At 35.6% G+C, this 27747-nt stretch overlaps 1 protein-coding gene across 3 annotated transcripts in view; it reads right to left on the bottom strand.

Annotated features, from left to right (window-relative positions):
- The window catches only part of SEMA3C (semaphorin 3C), a 168661-nt gene that overhangs the window by 12230 nt on the left and 128684 nt on the right, over positions 1-27747 (bottom strand). For all 3 annotated transcript variants that reach the window (XM_036328351.1, XM_036328349.1, XM_036328350.1), the window contains 3 exons: positions 12899-12987; positions 8505-8546; positions 4924-5081 (listed from right to left, as the gene is read on the bottom strand). In XM_036328351.1, coding sequence (XP_036184244.1) covers positions 4924-5081; positions 8505-8546; positions 12899-12987 — 289 coding nt within the window. The remainder of the gene's footprint in view (positions 1-4923; positions 5082-8504; positions 8547-12898; positions 12988-27747) is intronic.

Below are 27747 nucleotides of genomic sequence, written 5' to 3'. Positions count from 1 at the left end.
CAGGTATAAAATGGCTACTTACTACCAATGCTGAGAAGTAAATATGAATGAGCATATCACCTAAGTGGGTTAATTATTAAATCTATCTTAATGTTTTTATCCTTAAAGATAAAATATTTAGTTAAGAACAGAAATATTAAAAATCACACAGGGATGATCACATTTACAAAGCAAACCAATCTCAAAGTTAATGATAATGAAAAAATGCCATTTTAAGGGTATAGCAAATTGTTAATAGTTTATGTACTCAATAGGTTATACACATCTATATATAGAAATATAGGTACGAAAATTTTGTGTTATTTAAGTATGCTTTTTCCAAAAATGTCACATGATCTTTAATCAGTTATATATTTCTGTACAAACACAAACTAGTGGAAGTCACTCTTGTCTCAGAAAATATAGTTATTGCTGTTCTCTAGAATAGTTCCTCTATCAGGTTTTGACTGCATTACATTTGCTATATATTTAAGTCACAGTATTATTTACTATCAGCCAGCTTATGAGTGTATAATTATATGAGCACCACATGAGAGCTCTTATGGCTGAACTGGTCATTTTTAGCCTTGAAGACAAAGCAGTATCACTCACAATGGTTAAATTTATTTTTCTGTGATCAGCACCATGTTATGGTTTACTCATGTACATGAGCCCTCAAGCTGGACAATCTAAATTTATAGTAACACATCGCTTTCAGACATTAAATTACAAAAAACCATTATTATGGCGTGGTTTAAATGATGATATCAGCAAGGCTGTCATTTGAGCCTTTTGTATGTGTAGATTTCCTGCAAGGCATTCATAATGTTGATAGGCAGAATGATATTATATTGCATGTAGGATTTGGGATTTGTCTCAAGTTGCTAATGTTTTCTCCATTACAGTCTATTTCTTTGGCTAAACAATGAAATCATTTTCTTCTTGTATAGAAAACAGATATTTACTTGAAGAGTGAACTGATTATCCTGTCTTAAAATAAAATTTCTAACTACATATCTGAATCCAAAACAAATACCATTTGAGTCTAAATTGCAATATTTGATACTAATGCCCAAACATTTAAGATACTTGTGGGTGAAGAGAAAAAAATGCTTACATTGTTTACTATTTGCTAACTTCTTTAAGAAAGAGAAACTATTGAACCAATGATATAGAACAGCTTTCTGTCAAAGTACAGACTTCACTGATTTCCAAATATAACTCTATTTCTCTTTTCTATACAAAGGACATGTTTTTATTTCATTCCCATGTTTCCCTCTCACATAGATGTTTTTTTCCTCTGTCCCTTCCTTTCTCTCAAAATCAATAAAAGTCACATCCTTGGGTAAGGATAAAAAAAAAAAAAAGAAAGACAATGAATGTGGAAAATTCCCCAAATGAGCATCTTTGTCATTACTATTTAATCCCTAAAGAATAAAATACTACCTATGGGAATTTAGGAAATAGTTAATCTATTCAGCAAACATGCTTTGCTTTCATGAAGTTTGGAAATACTTTGGATAATTTAAATAGTAAAGATATTTTTAATGAAATTTCCAGTATGTGAGCCAAAGATGAGCATAAGTAGGCCAAGAAATACCATATATATTGCATTTTTGGCTTTTTGTGAGAGAATTAGGACATTGCTAGAGATTACCAAGATATTCTTTAAATGGCTACTAATTTTAAACCATGATACATTTTTCCTGTTTGTATTGTTTTATTGAGGTATAATTGACATATAAGTTTCAGGTATACATAACATACTTTTTGATATATGTATATATATTACAAAATGGTTGCCAGGATAAGGCTAGTTAACATGTGTCACCATATACAGTTACAAAAGTGTTTTTTTCTTGTGATCACGGCTTTAAGATACACTCTCTTAGCAACTTTCAAATGTGAAATACAGTATTTTAGTCCTTTGATGCAATCATAAGGAACTGCTTTCTTAATTTCTCTTTCTGATAGTTTGTTATTAGTGTATAGGAATGCAACAGATTTTTGTATATTGATTTCATATATTGTCACTTCACTAAATGCATGTATTAGCTCTGACAGCAGACCTGTGATACATGGTTTAATACCAGGCACCATATTAACTTTAAAGAACTGTAAGCTTGTTTCAGTTCTTTGTTTATTGCAAGAACATGATTCAGGCCATGATTTGTGACATTAGGACGATGATGTGGAATCTATGTTTCCATATACATCTTAGAAAGAGTAACTGGGGTTATAATAAGTGGGAGAGTGTGAGAACAAATGAGCCAACTCATATTTCAGCACAAACCTGAGTGAGATACCTCAAATAGGCAATGGCAGTCCACACGTAGCCTAGGATTTTACTTGAGAACTATTTCTTGTTTGTTAAATAAGTATGCTTGTTGGTCAAAGTCAATGTCTGAGAGCTTTACAGGGAGGGAGCTAATCCCCAATTCTTTCATGTCATAGAAGGGGCTGCTAAGCTTCTATGGCTGTAAGATGCCCTTTGTGGCCCCCACATCACTGTCTTCCTTAGAAAGTAAGGGCTTCAGTTTCCTTCAGCACCAAATCTGTTTAATAGACTGAAGATTGTGTTCCAGGTTTTACAGATGCCAACCTTTGGAATGATTTACTACGGGGAAAAAAATGGCCTTACAAACAGTTATGGAAATAATTTTGAAACATCACTGCTACCATAATTAGGAGTCAAAAACAGATATGGTTGTAAATACAGAGAGTGTCCACAAAAATCACTTTTAATTTGAAATTTCATTTGGAATTTGCTTGTCTCATACTTTTGCCCAGATTCAGACCTGCAGCCCCGTGCAGAGGGAAGATCTCAGCGTAATGAGTCCATAAATTCTATGTAGAAATCTAAGGAAGCCACAGAGCTCCTCATTACATCTTAAAATGACATGGAGGCACATAGGTTTTGGAACACAGATACTGAAAATCCTGGTTTAAAGAATGGGAGATCTCTTTATAGCTCATGAATTTAAATACAAAAGACTTCCAAATTATCTAGCCCAGGCCACCCCTCTCTACTCCAGATTCATATTTCTAACTTCCTACTCAACATCTCCACTTGAATATCTTACAGGCACCATTCACTTATCAAGTTTCTCCCTACAAACTTACTCCTTCGACAGTCTGCTCTTTCTCTTTAAAACCATCTTCATATTTCCAATGCTCAGTTCCAAGAACTTGGTCCATCTTTGAGGCCTCTATTTCTTTAACATCCACATGTACTACATTAGCAGAGTCTATGAGCTCTGTCCAGAATCAAACCACTTGTGCCACCTCCACCTCTATCATCCCTGTGCAAGTCACCATTATATTTCACCTGGATTATTAGAGTAGCCTTTTTGCAACTTCTCTCTCCTCTCCCCTCATCCTCCTTCTACTCCAGGTCTGCAATCCCAGACAAAACCAACCAGGTCTTATTAAACAAAAGTCAAATTATCACTCACATATGAATAATCTCTCTATAGATTTCTATTTCAATTCAGCTTTAAGAATTTCTGAGCCTCCTCTTTGAAATGTTATTCTTCCAAATAATGCCATGGTTCCATTCTTCTTCACATTCAAGTCCTTGTTCAAATATCTCATCCTTGGTAAGTCCTCCCTATCCACCCACTTAACATTGCAGCCCCCTGCTTCCCACACCCCTTATCTCTCTTCTTTACCATTTTATAATTCATACACCTTCCCATTTTTTTATATACTAGAGGGTTTTCTTATTTATTATCTGTCTTCCCCCTTTAGAATTTATTATCCCACAAGGCAGGGATTTTTGCCTTTGAGTTGTTGTTTTTAGAGTGATATACCTAGGTCTAGAACACTGCATGTCAAATAAGTGTCCAGTGATACAAACTTGTTGAACTAATAGATAAAAGCTTCAGAATCATCTTGATATGCACAAGTGCAAGGATTGTTTAAACTGCCAATGTCCTTAAAGGCCTGTATCTATGACGTGCAATAAAGTATCTATAAAATGACATCCAATGATTTACTTAAAAGATCATTGGTCATGGCTGGTCCTATTTGCTCTCTCCTGCTGACACTAATTTTTATAGGTATTGGTCCTGTCATCCATCATGACCCATATCAAGGTATGACTGAAAATATCTGTGACATTGGCTGGTTCTAAATTCTGCATATTATTTGTTCTACAGTCAATTTCAGTTCTGGTGGTCCCTTCTAAATGGGTGCAAGTTGGTTCAGAGTTTCCTGCCTAAGTTTTTGCTTAGATAAAAGACACTGCCTCAGACTGCCTTGTTCTCTTAATCTAACCAGCATTCTAAAGAGTAAAGAATGCTCAAGTTTTCAAAAAAGCAACTCAGGATACCCATCTTGGAGCAACGTTCCTTTTGCTTAAATTAGCACAAGTACTTAAAAAATATATTTATATTGATTTTTAGAAGAAGGGAGAGGGAGAGAAAGAGAAATGTCAATTCAAGAATGACACATCCTTCAGCTGCCTCCTGCACACCCACTACAACCCAGGCAGGTGCCCTCACCCTGGAATTGAACTGGCAACCCTTTGGTGAGGATGACCAACTGAGCCACACTGGCCAGGGAACTAGCACAAGCATTCGATTACAGGAAAATTAAGTGGAACAGGGAAACCCTAGAAAGGTGGGATTTAATAATATACACAAGCACATAACATGAAAAGAAGATTAAAAATTAGCTAATGTAAAAAAATAAACTAAAATAAAGATAAATCCTGATGGAAATATTTGCTGTATCACAGATGGGGAATTGTGTGAGGAGGGGGAAAAAAATGTCCAAAGTACGGTATTCTAGTTAACATATTCCTGAGAACCTCAGGTTATAAAGCGCTAACATTTTCTTCATTCAAAGACTATTCACAGTGCTTTCAGTGCCGGTTTGAAAGCATACTACCGTTGTCTGGTGACATCGATTTTGATTTTCAGCTGAGTGCTTCATACTCACCGCTTCCCGGTTGGGTAGAACCGAGAGCAGGAATGGCCATCCCAGGCGCAGTAAGGGTCCCTGGCCAGGCAGCAGTCGGCGCAGGCTGTGCCATAGATGTGGCAGCGATGCAGGGACACTTGGGAAACCCCTTCGTTGGAACTCACATACAACTGTTGCTATGAGAAGAATGGTGATGATTTATTTCAGATGCGGAAGTTAAAAGGGGCCTTTCAGCAGGAACACATTATAATATATGCCCACAGACCCCTGGATTCATTTCGCAACTAGACTAAAAACGAGAAGCAAAGTCCAGAAGGATATAAAGCCAAAATAAATAAATTTTTTTTACGTTAATATGCCTATAACATTACCACTTTCCTGTTTAAAGGAAAAAGCTCAGAGTGCCATGTAGAATGGTAATGTGTTTTAGACATTGGGATTCATTGTTCTCTCAGATTTGAGCTAATATATTACAGATTTAAATTATGGTGTTTGCTTTTTTCTTTGAATGCTGTCTTTTTGCAAAATACAAGGCAGCTTTCTTATTCTTCAAGTCTGGCAACCCATCACGTTGTAAATTTGAAAAAATGAAGTCTAAAACACAAGACATTTTTAAGTTTAGAAGAAAAACTAGATAGTAGTACATAAAATTAAAAAAACACATTTTTCACATGCCTTTGAAAGTGACATATTTCTCATTAGGTGATTTTCAAATTATTTAGAAGAATGTAAGTATTTATAAGTAGACATGTCTTAAACTTTCTGTGTATCCAGAGCTATTCAGCACCCTAAGCCATAAATAAAGATTTTATCCTTCTTTTGTAGGGTGTCAGGAGTTTTTATGATACTGCTCTAATTCCTGTCGCCTAGCATAAAGTGGTTCTCAGGAGTTGATGGGGTAAGTTTCTAATTGACGCTAAATATTTTACGAAGGACTGATATGTGATTCAAAGCTAGCATAGCATCTCTAAGCTGGATCTTGGATACATGCACACACACATTCATCTACACATATTTATATTATGTACATATATGTATATGCTACTTAGAATTCAATCAGTGGGGACATCATTGTCCAGCAGGCTCTGGGGGCATACTTCTGGGATTCAAACCCTGGCTCAACCAAAATTTTGCTGTGTAACTTTTCGGAATCTCAGCTTCCTCTTTGCTAAAACTGGGATAATAGAGCATGTACCCTATAGAGTTTTTGTAAGAAATGAATGTAACAGCTAACTCCACATAAAATTTTTAGCATATTTTCTGACACCTATGAGCTCAATGAATGTTAAATAACAGTAGTAGTAGAGTATATTATCAATTCATAATTTTTCAATTCTGATAAGTCATTTGAATCACACCTCACTCTATATCTAATGTAAAATAATTTTTTATTCAGATCTATTTTTTTTCAAAAATTGGGCTGAAAAATATTGATCCCAAGTTGAGACATTCAAACCATAAGAAAACAATGGCATGTTTTGATAATAACCATTTCTCTAACAATATTTAAAGTGGTGCTTACTTAGTACATTAATAAATACCACAGTGAATGCATCAGCTTCATTAAAATTTTTTGAGGAAACTGGTTTATTTGAGAAAAGGATTACAGATAGTTTCATTTTAGAAATTCTTTTTTGTAAGTAATTCAACTATTTTCTGCTACATAGAATGCAAGAATAACTTAGAGACTAGATGTCCATAAAAATGACAATAAAATAGTATGAGCACTAGGGAAGGTGCTAATTCATGGTATTTAGCCTGGCCCGTGTGGTTCAGTTGGTTGAGCATCTACCCATGCACCAGGAGGTCATGGTTCCATTCCAAGCCAGGGCACATGCCTGGGTTTTGGGCTCAGTCCCCATCAGGGGTCATGCAGGAGGCAGCCAATTGATGTTGATGCATTGATATTTCTATCTCTCTCCCAAATCAATAAAAACATATTTTTAAAAAATTCATGGTATATAAACATGTGTATATATATATATACCTATAATGTTATCATTGGCAATTTGTAGTTCTTTCACTGTAACAATGCAGTATGCAGTTGGGCAAATGAAGTCCTCCCAAAATCAAGTAATTACCTTGCCCTCTAGCTAATTAATTTAATGAAACATTTGTGTAATTATCTACATTTTAAGGCGTTGAAAGCATTTAATACTCAGTTTTTTTCTGTGTGTGTTGTATATTGCAGTTTTATGGAATGGACTGTGAACTACAAGTTCACAAGCTGAATTAAAAGTTGAAACCTGTAACTGTATAATGAACAACTACCATGCCATACAAATGGCTTCATGTTCATTTTGAATTTTGCTCTAATACTTTCGCTTTCCATTAAACTACAGTAAACAAAGGGTTTTCCTGCTGCTGACTTCAAAGACAATTCTGACTAGGAATCAGCTCTCTAGGACACTGGGAGAAATGATAAATGGCTTCTTGTTACTTGGGAAAATGTTTGTTATGCACCATACAAACATTATTACAGATGAGATCTTTAGTTTTGTTTTACCCTATTTATTTTTCTTCATAAATTTAGTCAAGTAAAAACGAGGACAAGACTGACTGTGGATTACTTGTTCATCTGCATCAGACCAAATATGGTGAAGAACACCAAATTATGTCATCTGTTGTGCTAACACATAAAACCTTTATTCTCTATTCCAAGGAAAATGAGTCTTAGGCTCCTACAAACAGCAGTTACCAAAGAACCACTTTATTTTGGGCAATTTATATAAATTAATTTGTGAGAAACGCATTACCTTGTAGAGGCAGAAACTTAGCTCAGTGAAGTTAGATGATTCATTTGTAATTTATGGTCAGGTTAAGATTCAAACGTATGCCATTCCTGCTCTTAAGCCTACTCCACTTTTTATTATACTGCTCTGGCCCTTACAGTGTTTGCTTTGGGGTACCATTAGGGATGGACATGTCGAGATTGGAACGGCATGTTTCTTTTCTGTGATCCTTGTATATTTGCATGTGCAGGCACAAAGGAGAAGGTTAAACATTGCTGGTAATCATAGTCGAACACTTCTTCACCAAATCCTGAACCTGGTTATGGCTTAGATTGGAAACATTCAGATTTTTTTTAATGACATGTATAATCCTAAAAAATAGCCTTTTCTTAAAAATAAGCTTAAAAATGCATTTCATATTTTAAACATGTGACAGAATCAGGAACTCAGAAGAGGATTAATTACTCAATTTAAGCTCCTGAGAATGTGATATTACAGTGGCCCAACATTATGCTAAATTCTTTCTTCAGAAAGGTGTTTTTTTATTTTATTTTTTATTTTGGTTGGCTTAACACACAGTAATATTTGAGCATATAGGATATACAAAATGTTGGGCTATCATGCTGTACATACGTGTGTTTTGCTCTGATGGACTTTTGTACAAAAATAAACCTATTTTTGTCTCCACTACTAGCTAGTGAGTTCTACATCAAAACTGAAAGTGATTTTGTGGTATTGTGGTATTCTGTAAATAGTATTAATTATTATGCTCATATTAAAATAGATTTTTCAGAAATTATAAATACACTTTTTCATAGTAGTAAAATTTTTTACATGCAAAGAAAATAAAAATGGGGTTGATTTTACCTTTTTAGATGAAATTTTCATTGTTGTTATAGGAACGTGATTCTGAAAAAAGAAAAATATTATTAGTTGTTCAAATAATCATTAAAAATGATTTTGCATCCAAAACAATTTCTCTTTTCTATTGAAATTCAAGAAATCATTATTTCTCTCTAAGTGTGTGTGTGTGTGTGTGTGTGTGTGTGTGTATGTATATATATATATATATATATATATATATATATATACTTTCAAAGTCTAGCAATACTTGTCTATAATATATTTCCTCTGGGGGTAAGGATGGATTTGTTACACAAATATATGCCTAAACTAAAACAAAAGTTGCAATTATAACACATATATCAATATAGTCATTAGAAAAAAAATGACAATTTGAGAGAACTGAAAAAAGTGTATCTTGGAATAATGAATCCAATGAGTAACTCAGGATTGAACTGGGTACCTGGGTGGGGGACTGTGGGATGGTACCCCATCTTATTCCACACACAGCACTCTGCATAAGACACAATTGTTCACCTGACAAAAGTCGTTTTAGAAAGAAGTATTAGCTTGAACCATACTTATTAATTCTTTTTGCTGCAAAGTAATGTTGTCAGGGATCCTCTTTATAAAAAAAAATACTGCTATTTTAAGAGAGAGAAGGAGAGATAGAGAGAAAAATACACCAATTCGTTGCCTCCTGCATGTGCCCCAACCAGGGATCAAACCTGAAAGACGGGCATGCGCCTTGAATGGGCATTCAACCCCTGCCTCTCGGTGTTCGGTGCTCCAACTAACTGAGCCACATCAGGGCAAGGATCCTCTTTTAATAAATGTGAACCAGTTAAAGAATCTAAGAATTTTCTGAAATAGTAATCCTTTTTGAAAGCCACTCTATTTATAAATTTACTTCTTAAATATTATTAGTTACTTTTAAAGATTAAAAATTAGATGTGATAACCTAATGAAAGTCTGAAATTTTACTTGATTAACTCAAGTGGGAGCAACCTTTCAAAATCAACTGTGCCCACAATGATTTCACTTTCTGAAGCTGTATGTTCTAACATTTGAAAGATAAAATGGCAATATCTCTAAACACTATTGTAACAAGTTTGGCTCATTGCTTAGAAATACACACACATACAGGGAAACCATAAAAATCTTAGAAGACTCCATAGGCAGCAAAATAGTAGATATATGTCGTAGCAATATCTTTACCGATACAGCTTCTAGGGCAATAGAAACTAAGAAGAAAATAAACAAATGGGACCACATCAAAATAAAAGGCTTCTGCAGAGCAAAAGAAACCATCAACAAAACAACAAGAAAGCCCACTGCATGGGAGAACATATTTGCCAATGTTATCTTCAATAGGGTTTAATCTCCAAAATTTACAGGGAACTTATACAACTTAACGAAAGGAAGATAAACAATCCAATCAAAAAAATGGGCAAAGGATCTAAATAGACACTTTTTGAAAGAGGACATACAGCAGGCTGAGAGACATATGAAAACATGCTCAAGGTCACTAACCATCCAAGAGATGCAAATCAAAACAACAATGAGGTACCATCTCACACCTGTCAGGATGGCTATCATCAACAAATCAACAAATGACAAATGCTGGTAAGGTTGCAGAGAAAAAGGAACCCTCATGCACTGCTGGTGGGATTGCAGACTGGTACAGCCACTGTGGAAAACAGTATGGAGTTTCCTCAAAAATTTAAAAATGGAACTTCCATTTGACCCAGTAATCCCACTTCTGGGAATATATCCCAAGAAACCAGAAACACCAATCAGAAAGAATATATGTACCCCTTTGTTCATAGAAGCACAATTTATAATAGCTAAGATTTAGAAACAGCCTAAGAGCCCATTAGCAGATGAGTGGGTTAAAAAACTGTGGTACATCTACACAATGGAATACTATGCTGCTGTAAAAAAATAAGGAGTTTTAACCTTTGTAACAGCATAGATGGACCTGGAGAGCATTATGCTAAGTGAAATAAGCCAGTCAAGAAAGATAAATATCACATGATCTCACTCATATGTGGGATATAATGATCAGCATAAACTGATGAACAAAAATAGATTCAGAGACAAGGTAGCACTGAACAGACCATCCAACTTCAGAGAGAAGGCAGAGGAAGGGGAGGGGGTAAGAGATCAACCAAAGGACTTGTATGCATCCATATAAGCAGAACCAATGGACACAGATTGGGGGGAGGGTAAGAGCATGTGCTGGGGGGTGGGAGTAGTAGGGGAGAGGTCAATGGGGGAAAAAGGAGACTTATGTAAGACTTTAAACAATGAAGAATTTAAATTAAAAAAAGAGAGAAATACACACACATACAAAAGAAAGTATTGTAATTTATATCCAACTAGGCAACATCTCAAAGTTGCACCTCCAATTCAAGTTAAGTTTAGAGACGCTGGACATATTTTCAGAAATTATTTTGAACAGAGGATTAAAATAAGAGATAGTGGTTCTGCACAGTATATGAAACAAAGTGCCTAGTTTTTAAAAGTTACATTGCGTTTCCTGCAGTATATCTGTGGGACCCTTAACTAAGGCATTTTTCCATTTGAATGCATTATTTCCTGATGTGCCTATCACAGTATAGCATACACACCCAATTATTTTTACCTCACCTCTGAAAATGTGACCCAAACACCACGTCAAAGACAGTAACTGTATTTGGTAACTGTATCTCTCAATTCAGCCACATCAGTCACTGGCACACGCATGCATTTTGACTGACTCTATTTTTCCACTGAGAGTTTATTCTTTGTGATGATAACACCAGCCTTACTCATCTAACAGACCATAAGTAGTTAGCACATGATCAGAAGAACTCACGTTTCTTTAAGACCTTGCCATAACATACATGTTTGAGTTTGTGTCAAGCTCACTTAATTAACATTTCCTGATTGCCTAAAAAAAGGTATTTCAGAATTCCAAATGAAGTGCTACAATATGGCATTTTTGCTATCTTCAGGAGAAGTTCAGAATAAGGTACTTTATATTATTTTGGCTAGCCAAGTTGTCCCTACTGAATTGAATGAAAAAAATTGTATTTTATATATAATGTGATTCTGGTTAATCTAGTGAAACAATTTCTTTCCAAAGCAAGCATAGAAAAGGCACTTGAAAGCATGTGGTGAATATTTAATGAGCACGATTTTAATGCACTAATCTCAAAAAGCTTATGACAAAGGGAGCTAGCATTAAACATTGTCAGCTTAATAACACCAAACAATTTCCCGGAGTTCCTCACATTTTATATTTGATTTGATTAAAAATATTCCTTCACATTGAAAATGTACTAGCATCATCTAACAGCAGGCTGTCTCGATCACGTATGTGCTTATAAATTCAATATTTTTGGTGACTGTGGTAATGTATATTAATAAGTCAATACATTCTGAGTCTACTAAACTAAGCAAAGCAACTCACTGGACTAACAGTAGGCTGCCCTGAGTTCTGACATGCTACTTTTACTTAGTTATACGCTGACTCCAGTCTTTTGGTGTCTGTGGGCCAATGTTTCTTACTTGTTTTAGTTGACAATAGTGTAGAATGCAGTAGAATTGATTCCACGTCAGTTTCATTTTGATCCTAACAGATTCTCTGTCTGTGCTTTTACCCATCTTTTCAAAGCAGATAAAAGGGACCACTGAACTATGATGACCTATGCCTTAAGGACCTATGCCTGCAGGGCACCACAGATCTGCTCTCCAGGCTCACAGGTACATAAAGAATCGGCACTCTGCCCTGACCAGGTAAGATCTTGCAGGACTCAACTTCTCTCTGTGTGCCTTTGTTGTTGTTGTCTTTCTTTGTTTAAAAGCCAAATTCAAGAACAGAAAGAATAATACAGTGAGATCTCAAGTTCAGAGAGAACATAAAATTTTGAGTGATAAAGAGACAACATTTGTTTTACTTAATTAGGGTGACATTTAAATTGAAAACAATAAAAAAGGAGACAACAAAGCAGTTTATCTTGAAATTCCTGGCTAAAAAATATGAGATAGTTTATCTAACAACCAATAATGTGAAAGCATTTGGGTTTCAGTGGTTTGTGAAGCAAATGAGAAAAGCCCTTTCAAGGCAAATCTTCTAGACCTTGACCACAGAACTCATTTTTTAAAAATAATGATGAACAAAATTCTTCAAGTTGTGATGATAGCCGAGAAACACTAATCCTTTTATGTTGAGATAGCTTGAAATGCATCAAAATACTTCAGAAAAATGTTTGTTCTATATTTCTCATGTTATCTGGTGTTCCTGCCCTCACAATTTATTACATTCTTTATTTGATCTTTTATAAGATGTTATTTCCCTCCAAAGTGTCTGTTAGATGAAAGAATTGTGTTCATCATGCATGTTCAGAGACTAATAGAAGAGATGTTCCAACCTTAAACACTTCCAGCTCCTCCAGGATGAGCTCGCTGCTGGCGGTGCTGTTAGTCGGGAGAACCACCACCTTCTGCACGGTGCCCCGATCTAGGCCGGAGAAAGAACAAGGAGATGTTACAAGTCCTGTTTTGAAAGGGTAAGAAAGACACTTAGACATAAGATTACTGGCTTAGAATTTAAAATATTGTTCTTACATCATATAAACATTACTTTAAGCATTAATTATGCCACGCTATGAATCAAATATATTTTAGGTTGAAAAGAAACCAGTTGAGATTTAGCAATGTGGGATTAAAGCACATTTCTGAGTGATGATTTGATCAAATAACAATACATTTCTTCCAAAATATGTTTCTAATAAAATAATGAGATCATCTTGATCATCAAGGCCTTATTCTTTAATGTATAAGCATGAACTTGTGAATTTTTAATTTGGAAAGGTAGATTACCACAGACACTGGAACACTTTGTAATTCTGTTGACAACTGTCCATGAGAAGAGTTAACTTGCACTGAGTTGTACAGGACTTTGCAACTAAGAATCACTTAGTGATGAAACCACAAATCACACATCTCATATCTCAAACTGTCCTTCTTTTCTACATAAAAGATCCTCTTCATGCTTATAGTTTCTATTTTATGAACTTAATTAAAAGACTCAAACTAATTGTTAATGAAAAATAAACTATACTTTAAAAGGTTACCAACTAAAATATTAAAACCTACTAAAATTTTTTAAAAAGTTTATATACACAAGAACAAGATTTGGAGATTTTTCCAGAGCAATCCTTAAATCTTGTGAGGATACAAAGTATCTGATCTTAGAAGCACCTGATCTCACAAGTTTCAAACTACATCCCATAACTTAAAATTCATTTCTTCAGCCAAATTCAAAAATAAGCAACAATACCAACGCTTTGCAGGCTCTAGGTGTAATTTAAACACTTTAAAAAATTTAAATTGATTTCCTTGGAATGAGCCCTGGTAACAATCTGTACTATCCTCCTGGAAAGTAAGTAATGAAATTATATGTTGGAACTGAAAAAACACTTGAGGACGCCACATAGAAAGGTCACAATTGAAAAATTGATGAATGTGGTTGAGGTGTTTCCCAATTTCTATCCAGAGTTCATCACCAAGAATAGTGGAAACTTTGCAGAAATAAAACATGACAAAAAACCTAAAATGAAATCCTGGAAATGAAAACGGCAGTGTGTGTGTGTGTGTGTGTGTGTGTGTGTGTGTGTGTGTGATGGATGAGGGTGTAAAAACATCTTTGTTTCAGGTCCTGCTATCAGAAAGGTCACACTTTCTCATTTTTTAAGAAGTCACAACAGAGTTTATGGGTCCCCACTGCAGCTTGCAGGGATCACTGCCATTCCACATGACAGCAGTGGCCTCTTCCCCGAGGAGAGACTGGGCAGAAACTGTTTAACCATAATCCCAAACAAAACTACATGAAAGGAGATCTTGATTACAGGGGTTCCCAGAGATAAAACTATCAACCATGAAAATGATTAATAAGTATTCTCAAACGGGACAACTGGCTCTTAACTTATTATGAGAGAAAACTTTATATAGATCATCATTTCTTCTGAAAGAAGCCACAGCAGACATACTTTATTCATGCCATTTGTAAAATATTACAAAAATAGCAGCTATACAAATGGTCTAAAGAAAGGAAATGTAAAACTTGCTTTTTACTTATTTGTAATCAAAACCGGAGCACCCCTTTTTATTGGTTGTCTTCCTATTTTAGTTTTGTTTGCTTGTTTATTTTGCTGCTAATGATGAGTTAATTTCTATTTCATTTTGATACTATTAAAGGAAAATACATATATTTTTTATCAAGTAAAACTGAATGTGAAGTTATGTGAAACTCTTGCAAAAATATAAGTATATTTAAGTATTGGTAACAATACTAAAAGTGAAGCTTAAATAAAATCACAGAAATGCAAGATCTACATACAGAAACAAATATTTATTGGATGCTCATTATGTGAGTGGCTCAATGATAAAAATGTATCATTTAAATCTGCCTTTCAAGAAAAGAATATCCATTTTAATTCTTTTACTTTTCCATGTTTAGACTTGTATTGGTACTTTAGGAGCTTGCATTTCTGCAGAGCCCTTTATTACACTGATTAAGTTTTAATCAGCGCATAACAAATGAACATGTTTGTTCCTATTATAATTACACATATCAAAAGTTCTTTATGCATAAATTAGAAGTCATTCTAATTTGTGGTTTTAAATATGAATGGAAGAGGTTTAAAAATCCCTGTATTATTGTTAATCATCACTATTAATAATGGTTAACCCAGGTTTATGGACATTCAACTTATATAGTTTAGGGCATTGTTCGGCAAACTGCTGCTTGCGAGCCACATGCGGCTCTTTGGCCCCTTGAGTGTGGCTCTTCCACAAAATACCACGTGTGGGCGCGCACGTACAGTACGATTGAAACTTCGTGGCCCATGCGCAGAAGTTGGTATTTTGTGGAAGAACCACACTCAAGGGGCCAAAGAGCCGCATGTGGCTTGCGAGCCGCAGTTTGCCGACCACTTGTTTAGGGGGACTTTCTTTAAGTAAAATAATACAAAAATACAAAAACAGAGTTGTTTGAGTCTTTCCCAATAGGTAAAAATGAGAAACTTTAAAACTATGATAAATCCACTGCTGATAATTAGCCTAATTTTCTAAAAAAAGATTCTATAACACTGGACATATTCTTTGTGATATATTCTTTAAATGATATATTTGTATGATACATTCTTTAAATCAAAGAAGTTCTGGTTATCCAATATCTATAATATCTTATTACTACAATTTTATCATTCAAGATCACTCTTAAAAAAAAATGTTTTTATTGATTTTAGTGAGAGAAGAAGGGAGAGACTTCTCCATTGGCTGCCTCCTGCATGCCCCCCTACTGGGGACCAGGCCTGCCACCCTGGTATGTGCCCTAACCAGGAATTGAACTTATGACCTCTCAGTGCATGGGATGATGCTCAACCACCTGATCCACACTGGCCAGGGCAAGATCACTCTTTCAAGTGCCAGCAAAATGCTGGAATATTTATTTTTCAATTGAGTATAAGCAGACCTACCTCTTTGTTTTGTTTATTCATCGGACTTTCTTCTACCCTACCAAGATCATACTCATTCTGTTTTTCACATCCCCCCAAGTTTATCTTTCTACGCTCTCTACTTTTTCTCTGTTCTAAGTACGATCACTCTCTTCAGGCATACCGTATTCAAATTAAAATCCAAATCACGTTCCCTGTTTCTTTGGATACACTGTAGTTTGGCATTATTGCATTCAAAAGTGGTGCTCAGAATTATACAGGTTTTTTTTTTTTTTACGATGATGTCAGATCCCAGTGAGACTGGAATATTGAAGACATAGCAATAGTTCTAGTAAGTCAGTCAACAACTTAGGTGACTACACAGACTCTCTAGGACTTGGTGCCTCAGAAACAAATATTCTAACTCTGGTGTACACCAGTTACAAGCCCCCACTTTGGATGCCTTTATATTTCTGCTCCTGTTACAAACTGCCCGATGCCCGCAAGCTCTAATTCAGATTCTCAAGAGGCAGATTTAATTTGGTCCAACTTAATCATGACTAAAGCACATCATAGACCAATACTTAGTAGACAGTTCAGTTATCAAATGCTTACGTAACATTTAAATCTGTTGTGGTGCTGGGAAAGAGTCATATTACCCATGACTCCTCCCTAACGAGATGGTTTCTTTCAAAAAGCAGTCTTGGTAGACACCTATAGTTTTTTTTTTTTTTGAAAACAGACTCAAATCCTTTACTTCCTTATATAGGAAATACTTTTGACATATCCTTGGGACTGTATTATCCACTACTATGTAAATAAATAGATTTGGATTATCTTCCATCCATTTTCACTCATTGATTCAACGTAATATTATTGAACACTTTCAGTGTGTCAGCCATTATATCAAGTATGTATGCAGAGATAAATAGGCATAGTGCTCAAGATTTCACAGTTTAGGATTTATGGTTTTTTGAGTATCAGGTGTGTTCCCATTAATATGTTAGTCACTAAAAAAGATGCATTTTAGAATGTTCATGAAACTCCCAATTCATTATGTCTATATAAAGCTGTCTCTGTGTCCTTTAGTTTGAAGATGATAATGTAGTCATCAAATGTCTTTCTTTTGGGGGTAGTAAGAATGGCATTCCTTGGGTGTACTCACAACATGAATCATTTTTATTGCACTGCAGAATTGGGATATTGTTTTTATTTCCTTGGGAAAAGCATCATACCTACAACAGAGTTACGGTGAAGCAGATTATCGTCCTTTTTTCCTTAAACCTCAGTTTGCTTGTGTGTACATGTAAATGATAATTATACCTTTTGTGATGGATGCCTGTTACTAAGGCTTACCTAGAATCACCTCCCCTTCTTTTGACATTAACATGCTGAGACATTTGGGAAACCGCCCCCTTTTCATTTACGTCTGCATAGTTGAGAAATGGTGTAACACTCTCCAGCTCAGGGAGACACACAGGACTGGGGTGGGTCCTAAAGGGCATTCCTTTGCCTGTGATTCATGCAGGAGTGAGCACAGAACAAGTCAGGGCCCAGTGCTCCCTGAGAATTAGATAAGTGGAAACCTCTTTCTTTCCGAGTTCAGGGCTGTTAAAGACATAAATCTGAAGATGTTGGAGCCATCCTTGATGCCATATGCTGAGGATTTATGTTGTGAATATATTCAAGGAATGCCATTCTCACTACCCTCAGAAGGAAGACATTTAAAAACTACACTTTCATCTTCAAATTAAAGGATACAGAGATGGCTTTATGTAGACATAAGTAATTGGGAGTTTCATTGACATTCTAACATGCATATCGTCCAATGACTAACATTTTAATGGGAGCACACATAAATTCCTGACATCATTTTAGCACAGATTCAACTATGCCTGAGGCTGCCTCCTGCATTTCCCAGTGAACACACAAAAAGGAAAACACACACACATTTTTTAAAAAAAACTAGTTTGAGTAAGGTGTATGGGGTCACTTTCAGTTGAAATAATTCTAATTAATAAAAGCTACATGAATAATACATGGAAAGAGTTTAGCATGTCTGCAACATATTATGTCCTCCTTAAGTGCAAGTTATTTTTTATTTGTAGTTCAGCCACTTACTAAACTTTTGACATTATTGGAGTCACCATTTTTTAAATTCAATATTCTCATCTATTCGGTATAGATAATAGACATACCTTGAATACATTCAAGCATTGTTACATCAATCAAGCAAGATGAATCTTATGTATTTTGAAGAATGTAAACCTACACACAAAGATAACACAATAGGCTCACCAACCCACATTAGTGATTTTAATTATCTTTTGTTTCGTTGAATTTTTAAAGAAATTCCCAAATGAGCTTCTTTTCTATTTTATATATTTCATGCCACCTAAGATTTTTCTTTCTAATGTAAGGAGCATAGTAATATTATCCTTAAACTTTTCCACTGTCTCCAGACAAGAGAACAGCTTGTATTTATAGCACAGCAAGTGCTGGCTGTCTCAAACAAGTGATCAAACATAGCTCATTACCCAGCGGGTCATTCCAATAGTCACTTGTATATCTAATCTGCTGAGTCTCATTTAAACTATAGTCCTTAGGGGGTTTCCCTAGACACAATTATAATGAAAAGTTTCAAATATGAAAATCAAGGCTTATATGTGATTAATAAAATTATAAAATGTCCACTTATTCTGCAAACATTACAATAATAATAAAACCTAGAACTGGCATGGATATAAGGAAATAGATGTTTTAAAACACTTTGGGTGGAAATATAATCAGAAAATTCTTTCTGGTGGGCAATAAGGCAGCTGGCCATGATGGACTAACTAATGCCAGAATAGGCTAACTGCAGTTAACAACTATAAAACTGGACAAACTGTATGAGGTAATTCTTTCTAGGAAATGAATAACAGTACAAGATTAAAATAAGGGAAACTCATATGAAAATCTCTCTGATCACTCAACTATCTGCCTGGGAATAATTTCCCAACAGAGGAGTGGAAAGCTGGTGTGCAAGTAGTGCGTAGTAGTCCCACGGAGATAGGAAAATTTTGGGCAGCAGAAACTAATGAGTTCTATGGCACATAATATCAAAGAGAGGGAGCTGCCAAGAAAGTGGGTTCCAAAGTCCCTGTAGAAATCTGCTGTGAGTCTGTAGCAGATTCCTGGCCTATATATTTGCAGGATTGAAACCACTCAAGGCTTAACAGGCTGCAGCTGCTATAGGGAGAAGGGAATAGACAAATTATAGGTTCAACAGTTCTGGGGAAGAGCAATTCTTGGTGAAGTTGGAGTACCCTACCACAGTAGAAAGACCTCATTAATACCTTGTTAAAACTTTTGGCATTCAGTTGACACAAGAAATGCTGAGCCTAGAAGAGTAAGTGCCACATTCTAGAGTAAGATTTATGTTAAGCCTATTCTAACAAAACCTGAAACTCCAAGATCTGATAAGACATACAAGGGAGAAAGTTTGGTCCTTAAACTAAAGTGCAAAAACTGAAATGCAATATTAACTCCATAGACTTTATAGTAGAGATTGAAAGAAGAAAGAGTCAATGAACTTGAAGTCAAAGAAATAGAAATTACCCAGTTGCAAGAACACAGAGAAAAAAAGTTTGAAGAAAGTGAAAAGATTTTTGGGCATGTGACATTTTCAAATAGCCTAATATATGTGTAATTAAAGCTATGAAAGGAAAACAGGATATATTGAGGAAGAAAAAATATATGATAAAATAATGGTTGAAAACTTCCCCAATTTGATTAAAAAATGCTATGTTGAAGATGCAGGAATTCAGTGAGACCCAAGCTGAACATATATAAAAAGAACCATACCTAAGCACATTCTATTAAAACTTCTGAAAACAAAAAATGTAGGAAAAAAACAACTTTGAAAGCAGTCAGAGAAAAAAGACATGTCATGAGAACAAGAAATATAATTATTGCTGACTTTTTATTAGAAACAATGGAGGCCAGAAGAAAATGGAATGACCTTTTTTTAAATGCTGGGGGGGGGGGGGGGGAAGAGTTAATACAGAATTCTATATCCAGGGGAAAAAAATTTAAAAAAAATTAAGATGAAATAAAATATTTTTTAGACAAATAATTTTTAGGAAAATTTTTGCCAGCAGATCTGCATTTGAAGAAATGCTAAAGGATGTTTTTATTCTGAAAGTAAATAACACAAAATGGCAACTCGAGTTTATAGTAAGAGTAAAGAGAACCAGACATGACCCTCTTTCCATCAGAGCTGATTGATTGGTTTGCAGATGTTTGTCACTGCTGCAGCCAGTTGCAAACATAAGAAAAATTGACATAAGGACAAAGGTTTTTCCTACTCCCTGCTAAGGAGAACAGAGGCAAAAACTCAAAGAAAGGAACTGGGGCCCTGGTCAAACCACATCTAAAACCACCCTATTATTGTGATTTTCAGTTAAATGAACTAATAAATCTTTAAGAAAAAGTCATCAAATAATGACATTTCTGAGAATTTTAAGTGAAGGTACTAATAAAATAAAACACCACCCACCCCCACCCAAAAATAACCCAGCAGAGCTACTTGTGATATGTGACGAAGTGAAAGAAAGTCAGTATTTAAGTATAATCCTTCTATATGAAAAGGGAATTATACTCTATTTTAAATTCAATAATATTATCTTTGATTTGCAATTCTAAATTTTAAAAGGTGTGTGTGTGTTTTTTTTTAATTTTCTTTGGAGGTAAAATTTGTCCTGACTTGAACTTGCTTGACTAAAAAACCTGACCTGCATTTACTTGACACTATTTATGGTCTCTATTTATTATACGTGGTTTGAAGATTTCTGTCTGCAGAAATAGTACTGTTCATTTCAGGGGGTGCGGCCCAAGGTTCTGAAGCCATTTTACCTAATATATATGCACATATTATCTTTTCACTTTCAAATACTTCTGAATCCCAAAAGACATTTAGTTTCAAATAAGAGAATATAAACAAGGATTGCTTTTCTTTACATTTTCTTTTTTCCCCCATTTATTTTCCACACTAAAAACATAAGCATATTAAATTTAAACAATAAAAATAATAATTTAAGAAATATAATTAAGCAAAACTATAGCTAAAAATCATGTTGTAGTTAAAACTAACATGACAAAAAAAGAAAGTAAATACTCAAAGCAGATCTATTGAAGCTACTTTGCTAATTCAGGATACTGCCATTGAGCCTGCCTAACAGCAGTTATATTAGAGGGGAGACAGCCAGTCAGTACTATTCTCCCATATGCTGAACACTGGGTGTGCATGTAACTGTGCTCTACGATGGCTTTCTTTCTGCAGTTAGCTCTCAGGAGTGGATATCCACTCTTCATTAACAGCCGAGTTAATGGCAGTTCATACATCACTATTGAAAAAATATATACCTACTCTACAATAGTGTCATCTATTTTCATTTTATCCATTCTGGTTTTACACTTGCAAATGCTGTGCACTTGAGCAAACCTGCCTCCTGCAATACACTTTATTTCTCTATAAAATGTGGATATAGTTTTTGCCTTACATACCTGACAAGGCTGTTCAAGATCAAAGGAGAGCACATATGTGAACCTTCCTTGTAAACTTTACAGACAGTATAATTAACTTTACTTCCACAGTCTGAAATTGTCCTTCCATATTCCCACTCTTGACTTCTGACAAATTATTTGCTATTCTTATATACCAGTTCTTTACTTTTATCTGTAATTTTCAAACAAATAAAATGCCTCCAGTACATTACCAGCAGACCCATCTATGATCTGTCATTACATTTTTTCCCCTCTCAGTTTTTCTTACTATAGTGTACTCAAATTTAAGTAATAATATAGAATAATTATGTACATATTATTTTTTGCCTGTTTTCTTCCACAAGAAAATGAACTATATGAAAGAAGAGTGCTTATGTCTAGTGAAAAGAATAGCATGAGGATTCCTAATCAAAATTAAAAAATATTTATGAATGCATATACACACACACAATACATATATATCTACTGTATAGGTACATGTGCATACGTACCTACTAAATGCTTACTAAATTCTAGGCAGTACACTCAGGGTTTTACATAGATCATCTCTTTTAATCTTTAAAATAAGGCCATAAAGTAGTATAATTAAGGGAACTAGGGTTACATCTTACATCATTTGCTCAAGGTCATAGAACTATTAAGTGATAGAGGACAAGATTTAGACCTAGGTCCTTTGAATGTCAAACCAGGTTCCCTAATTCTTACCCTAGAATATATCCAAGAATAACCTATTATAAATATTCTAATAAGTTATTCTGTATTTAACAAGGTTTGGGAAAAATCCCAACCAAAATCATAATTGGTATTTATGAGGATAATCTCTGGAAATTTTAATTTGCCGTGTCTCACTGCCATATGCGTAACTTTATAGGTAAGCACACACATGCTTATAACTATTACTGCTGTAGAAAGTTTTAAATTTAGACATTTAATAGGTAGATTGAAAAGTAGACATATAGGGCAAAGTTGAAACAAAAATCTTAAGGCCAATTACTAAAATGGCAATTATACAAGGAGTGACTAAATATTAAGTTTTGATTGAGTTGAGGTTTACAAAAAAATCAGAAAACAGCAAAATGTGCCAATTAAAAAATTTGACCTAATTATTTATTCAACTGTCCTCATGAAATACATCTTCTATATCTAATGTATCAAAATGGGTTTAATAAGTTTACAATATAATGTCTGTTTATTATGGTTCTATAAACTAATTTTGTCTGTGAGGTTTAAGGAAAACATATAATTTAATATTAGACTAAATGATATTCTATTAATATATATAATTATGGTTATTTCCTGGTGATATAGATAAAGAATACTCAAATAGGATCTCAGAAATCACTAAAATTAATTGTTTTATAATTTAGTAAATTACTAAAATGTATCTTTTACTTACATTTTGAAAACAAAAAAATGGACTTACTTTAAATAATGCAGGTATATGTCCTATGTAAGGTTTTACTGATGCAATACAGGAGGCAACAATTAAATTTCCGAAGATGCAAAATTGAAGTTAATGCTTTCTATTTAACCCTTTATCATTTGGGGAAGAATTACTGAGTTAATAAATTTTATGCTCACAAACTAACTGTTTTCCTGCACCATTTTTTAATGAGATAGGCTGTCTTGCATTTGTTTACAAAATTTAAACGACATACGGAAACCGGCTTAGAACATCCACCTAAGTTGCTGGGCGCTCAGGCAGAGAGAGAGGGGCACCCCCTCCTCACCTGCTTCATTGGGCACCTCCCAACCCACCACTGACTTGCCCATGTGAACCCCTTCCTACTGCCTCCTGTTCACCTCTCATTCTTTCCCCTGGCGTGGCTATTCTCCTCTCAAACGTTGCTGGTCAGTTAGGACACAGGATAATGAGGCAAGCCGCACATTACAGGGACATTCAGACAAAACTACCACATCTGACAATCTCACCGCTGCTCCTGTCCTGCCGGCCACTCTCTTTTCTCGAGTTCGCCATGATATTATTTCCTCTTATTCTCCTATTACTTTCATGATCACTCTTTCTCCATCTTCTTCTTGGTAAGTACGTTTTATTTTCCTACCCCTTCAGTGAGCTCCCCAGAGTAAAATTCTTATCTGCATAGTCTCCTAGAGTGACCTCAAAGAATTGTCATGGATTCAGCTAACACCTCCATTGCCAGTGACTCCCCTATCTACACCTCCAGGACAGCCCTCTCTACTAAAGTGTTTTCCATAATAACACCCTCTTGGAATTATCCATATCGATGGTCTAACAAATTTTTAACTCCATGTGAGACGGACCTGGTCTTGAATTTAATTACTGGTCCTAATAGCTTCTCAACCTAAGAAATCCATTCAACCTCTCAAAACCTTAATTTACACAACTGCGAAAGGTTGTCAATAATTCTATCTTATTGGGTTGCTGTGAGGTTTTAGTGAGATAATGTCTCTTAGGTAATTAATTCAGGCTCCGGTGAATGACAGGATAGGTGTGCCATTCAAAAGGGAATTCATTACTCTCCACATCTGCTTGCTGATTATAGTTCCCTTGGTCAGGGAGAAGTACTTCTTTCCAGGTGTTTGCCACGCCATTAATCTACAAAACTCTTAAGACACTTTTTTACCCTCCCATCTTTCCCAAAGAAATGTGTTATCATCTGATCATTTCCTCTTCTTAAATATCTCTTGAACCTGATAATCTCTCTCAACCTCTCACTTTTTTTTTTTTAAAAAATATATTTTATTGATTTTTTACAGAGAGGAAGGGAGAGAGATAGAGAGTTAGAAACATCGATGAGAGAGAAACATCGATCAGCTGCCTCCTGCACATCTCCCACTGGGGATATGCCCGCAACCCAGGTACATGCCCTTGACCGGAATCGAACCTGGGACCTTTCAGTCCGCAGGCTGACGCTCTATCCACTGAGCCAAACCGGTTTCGGCAACCTCTCACTTTTAATCCCTGTTTTAATATAGGCTCTCATCATTTTTTGCCCAATATACAAAAACTCTTTTAACTGGCCTTTTTTTTCTCTGTTCATAATGTATCCTCCTTGCCATTACCAAAGTGACCTATCTAAAATACAGATTGGCAAAAGGGACCCAAGATGGCTGCCAAGGGGACGGAAGACTGCAAGATAGTGTGTGAGTGAGAGAAAGGAGAGTGCGTGGATGAGCGGGAGAATCTGTATTTGTGAGTGAGGGACAGCTATATTCCACAGGCCTGTTGGGACTGGCAGACCAGGCTCCCCTGGCTGGGCAGCCTCTACTACTGCTGAAATCTCTCCCAGAGTGGCTGGCTCTGCCACAGAGACCACACCATCTTGAAGGGGAAAGCGGCTGTGATCAGAGGCTCAGCCTTACCTTCTTCACCTGGGGAGACCTTGGATACCTCCTGGGACCCTACAACCACAATTCCTGGGGACCAGATGCCTCAGCTGTGAACCTGCGAACACCAAGACTCCAGCCTCCCCAGCTGCAGGCACCTAAGAAGTTTGTCCAGGGGCAAAGTGGTACCAAATACGCGGGCAGGTCCTGCGCCTTCTCACAGAGCAGAGAGAAGAAACAGCTGAATCGAATAACATCCACCTCAAATCAGCGAATTAAACACAGCTGGTGAGGCAATCCCTGGATGGAAAGGTCAGAGGTCGCCTAGCGAGAGCTCTGCCTCCTCAGATTCCTCTGGGTGTTTGTTGTTAGGGCATTTGTTGTTTGCATTTTGGATTAGTTGTTTGTTGTTCGCATTCATCTCTGGGTGTTTGTTGTTTACATTTTTTGGATTAGTTGTTGGGTTTTTGGAGTTTTCTCCCCACATCCATATATTTTTCCCCCTTCTTTTTTTCTTTTCTTTTTTTTCTCTTTTACATGTTTTCCTTTTCTCTATATCATTTTTGCACTCTTTTCTCTCCCCTAATTATCTTTTCTCTGGTGGTCACCTTTATTTGGGTATTGGCATCGTGAATACATTTGTGTTTGCTGCCCTGTGCATTGTGTTGTTTCGTGTTGTATTTTGTGCCCTTACGTTAACACAGGAGAGAAACAAAAATCACATACTCATATTAATCGATGCAGAAAAAGCATCTGACAAAATCCAAACACCCTTTCTTGATAAAAACTCTCAGGAAAGTGGGAATAGAGGGATCATACCTTAACATGATAAAAGCCTTATTTGACAAACCTATAGCCAACATAATACTCAATGGGAAAATACTAAACTCATTTCCCCTAAGAATGGAATAAGACAGGGATGCCCGCTTTCACCACTCCTGTTCAATATAGTACTGGAAGTGCTAGCCATAGTGATCAGACAAGAAAAAATAAAAGACATCAAAATTGGAGAAGAAGTAAAACTGTCCTTATTCACAGATGACATGATACTATACATAGAAAACTCCAAAGATTCCATCAAAAAACTACTAGATCTAATAAGTGAATTCAGCAATGTAGCAGGATACAAAATTAACACCCAGAAATCTATGGTTATTTTATACACCAATAATGAACTCAGAGAAAGAGAAACGAAAAAAAAAAAACAATCCCATTTACCATTGCACCAAAAAAATTAAGATACATAGGAATAAACTTAACTAAGGAGGTAAAAGACCAGTACTCGTAAAACTACAGGACATTGAAAAAAGAGATAGAGGAAGACATAAACAAATGAAATAACATACCAACATGTTCATGGATTGGTAGACTCAACATCATTAAAATGTCCATACTATCCAAAGCAATCTACAGATTCAATGCAATCCCCATTAAAATACCAACGGCATGTATCAAAGATCTAGAATAAACTCTCCACAAATTCATCTGGAATAAAAAAAGACCCCAAATAGCCACAGCAATCCTGAGAAAGAGGAACAAAGTTGGAGGGATCGCAATAGCCGATATCAAGCTATATTATCAAGCTATGGTTCTCAAAACTGCCTGGTACTGGCACAAGAATAGACAGATAGACCAATGAAACAGAACAGAGAACCCAGAAATTGACCCAAGCCATTATGCTCAATTAATATTCGACAAAGGAGGCAAGAGTATACAATGGAGTCAAGACTGTCTCTTCAATAAATGGTGCTGGGAAATTTGGTCAGATACATGCAAAGAAAATGAAACTAGATCACCAACTTACACCATACACAAAAACAAACTCAAAATGGCTAAAGGACTTGAATGTAAGACAGGAAACCATAAAAATCCTACAAGACTCCATAGGCAGCAAAATCTCAGACATATGTTGTAACAGTATCTTTACCGATACAGCTTCTAGGGCAATAGAGACTAAGGAGAAAATAAACAAATGGGACTACATCAAAATAAAAAACTTCTGCACAGCAAAAGAAACTATCAACAAAATAACAAGAAAGCCCACTGCATGGGAGAACATATTTGCCAATGATATTTCAGATAAGAGTTTAATCTCCAAAATTTACAGAGAACTCATACAAATTAACAAAAGGAAGATAAATGATCCAATCAAAAAATGGGCAAAAGATCTAGACAGACACTTTTCAAAAGAGGACATACAGAAGGCTGAGAGATATATGAAAACATGCTCAAAGTCACTAAACATCCGAGAGATGCAAATCAAAACAACAATGAGATTCCATGTACACCTATCAGAATTGGTATCATAAATCAACAAAGGACAAGTGGTGAGGATGCAGAGAAAAAGGAACCCTCATGAAGTGCTGGTGGGAATGCAGACTGGTACAGCTACTATGGAGAACAGTATGGAGTTTCCTCAAAAAGTTAAAAATGGAACTCCCATTTGACCCAGTAATCCCACTTCTAGGAATATATCCCAAGAAACCAGAAACACCAATCAGAAAGGATATATGCACCCCTATGTTCATAGTAGCACAATTTACAGTAGCTAAGATTTGGAAACAGCCTAAGTGCCCATCAGCAGATGAGTGGATTAAAAAACTGTGGTACGACAATGCTAAACGAAACAACATCCGAATAATAGGGGTGCCAGAAGGAGAGGAAACTGAGCAAGGAATAGAAAACCTGTTTGAAAAAATAGTAACAAAAAATTTCCCTGATATAGGGAGGAAAAAACTCACACAAATCCAAGAAGCTCACAGAGTCCCAAACAAAATGAACCCGAAAAGACCGACACCAAGGCACATAATAATTAAATTGGCAAACACCAACGACAAAGCAAGAATCTTAAAAGCAGCCAGAGAGAGACAGAAAGTTACCTACAAAGGATCCCCCATCAGACTAGCGACCAATTTCTCAACAGA

This window comes from Myotis myotis, unplaced genomic scaffold (genome assembly GCF_014108235.1).
Source record: "Myotis myotis isolate mMyoMyo1 unplaced genomic scaffold, mMyoMyo1.p scaffold_m19_p_11, whole genome shotgun sequence".
Taxonomy (NCBI): Eukaryota; Metazoa; Chordata; class Mammalia; order Chiroptera; family Vespertilionidae; genus Myotis; species Myotis myotis.
This window is presented reverse-complemented; position numbering and strand designations above follow the sequence as displayed.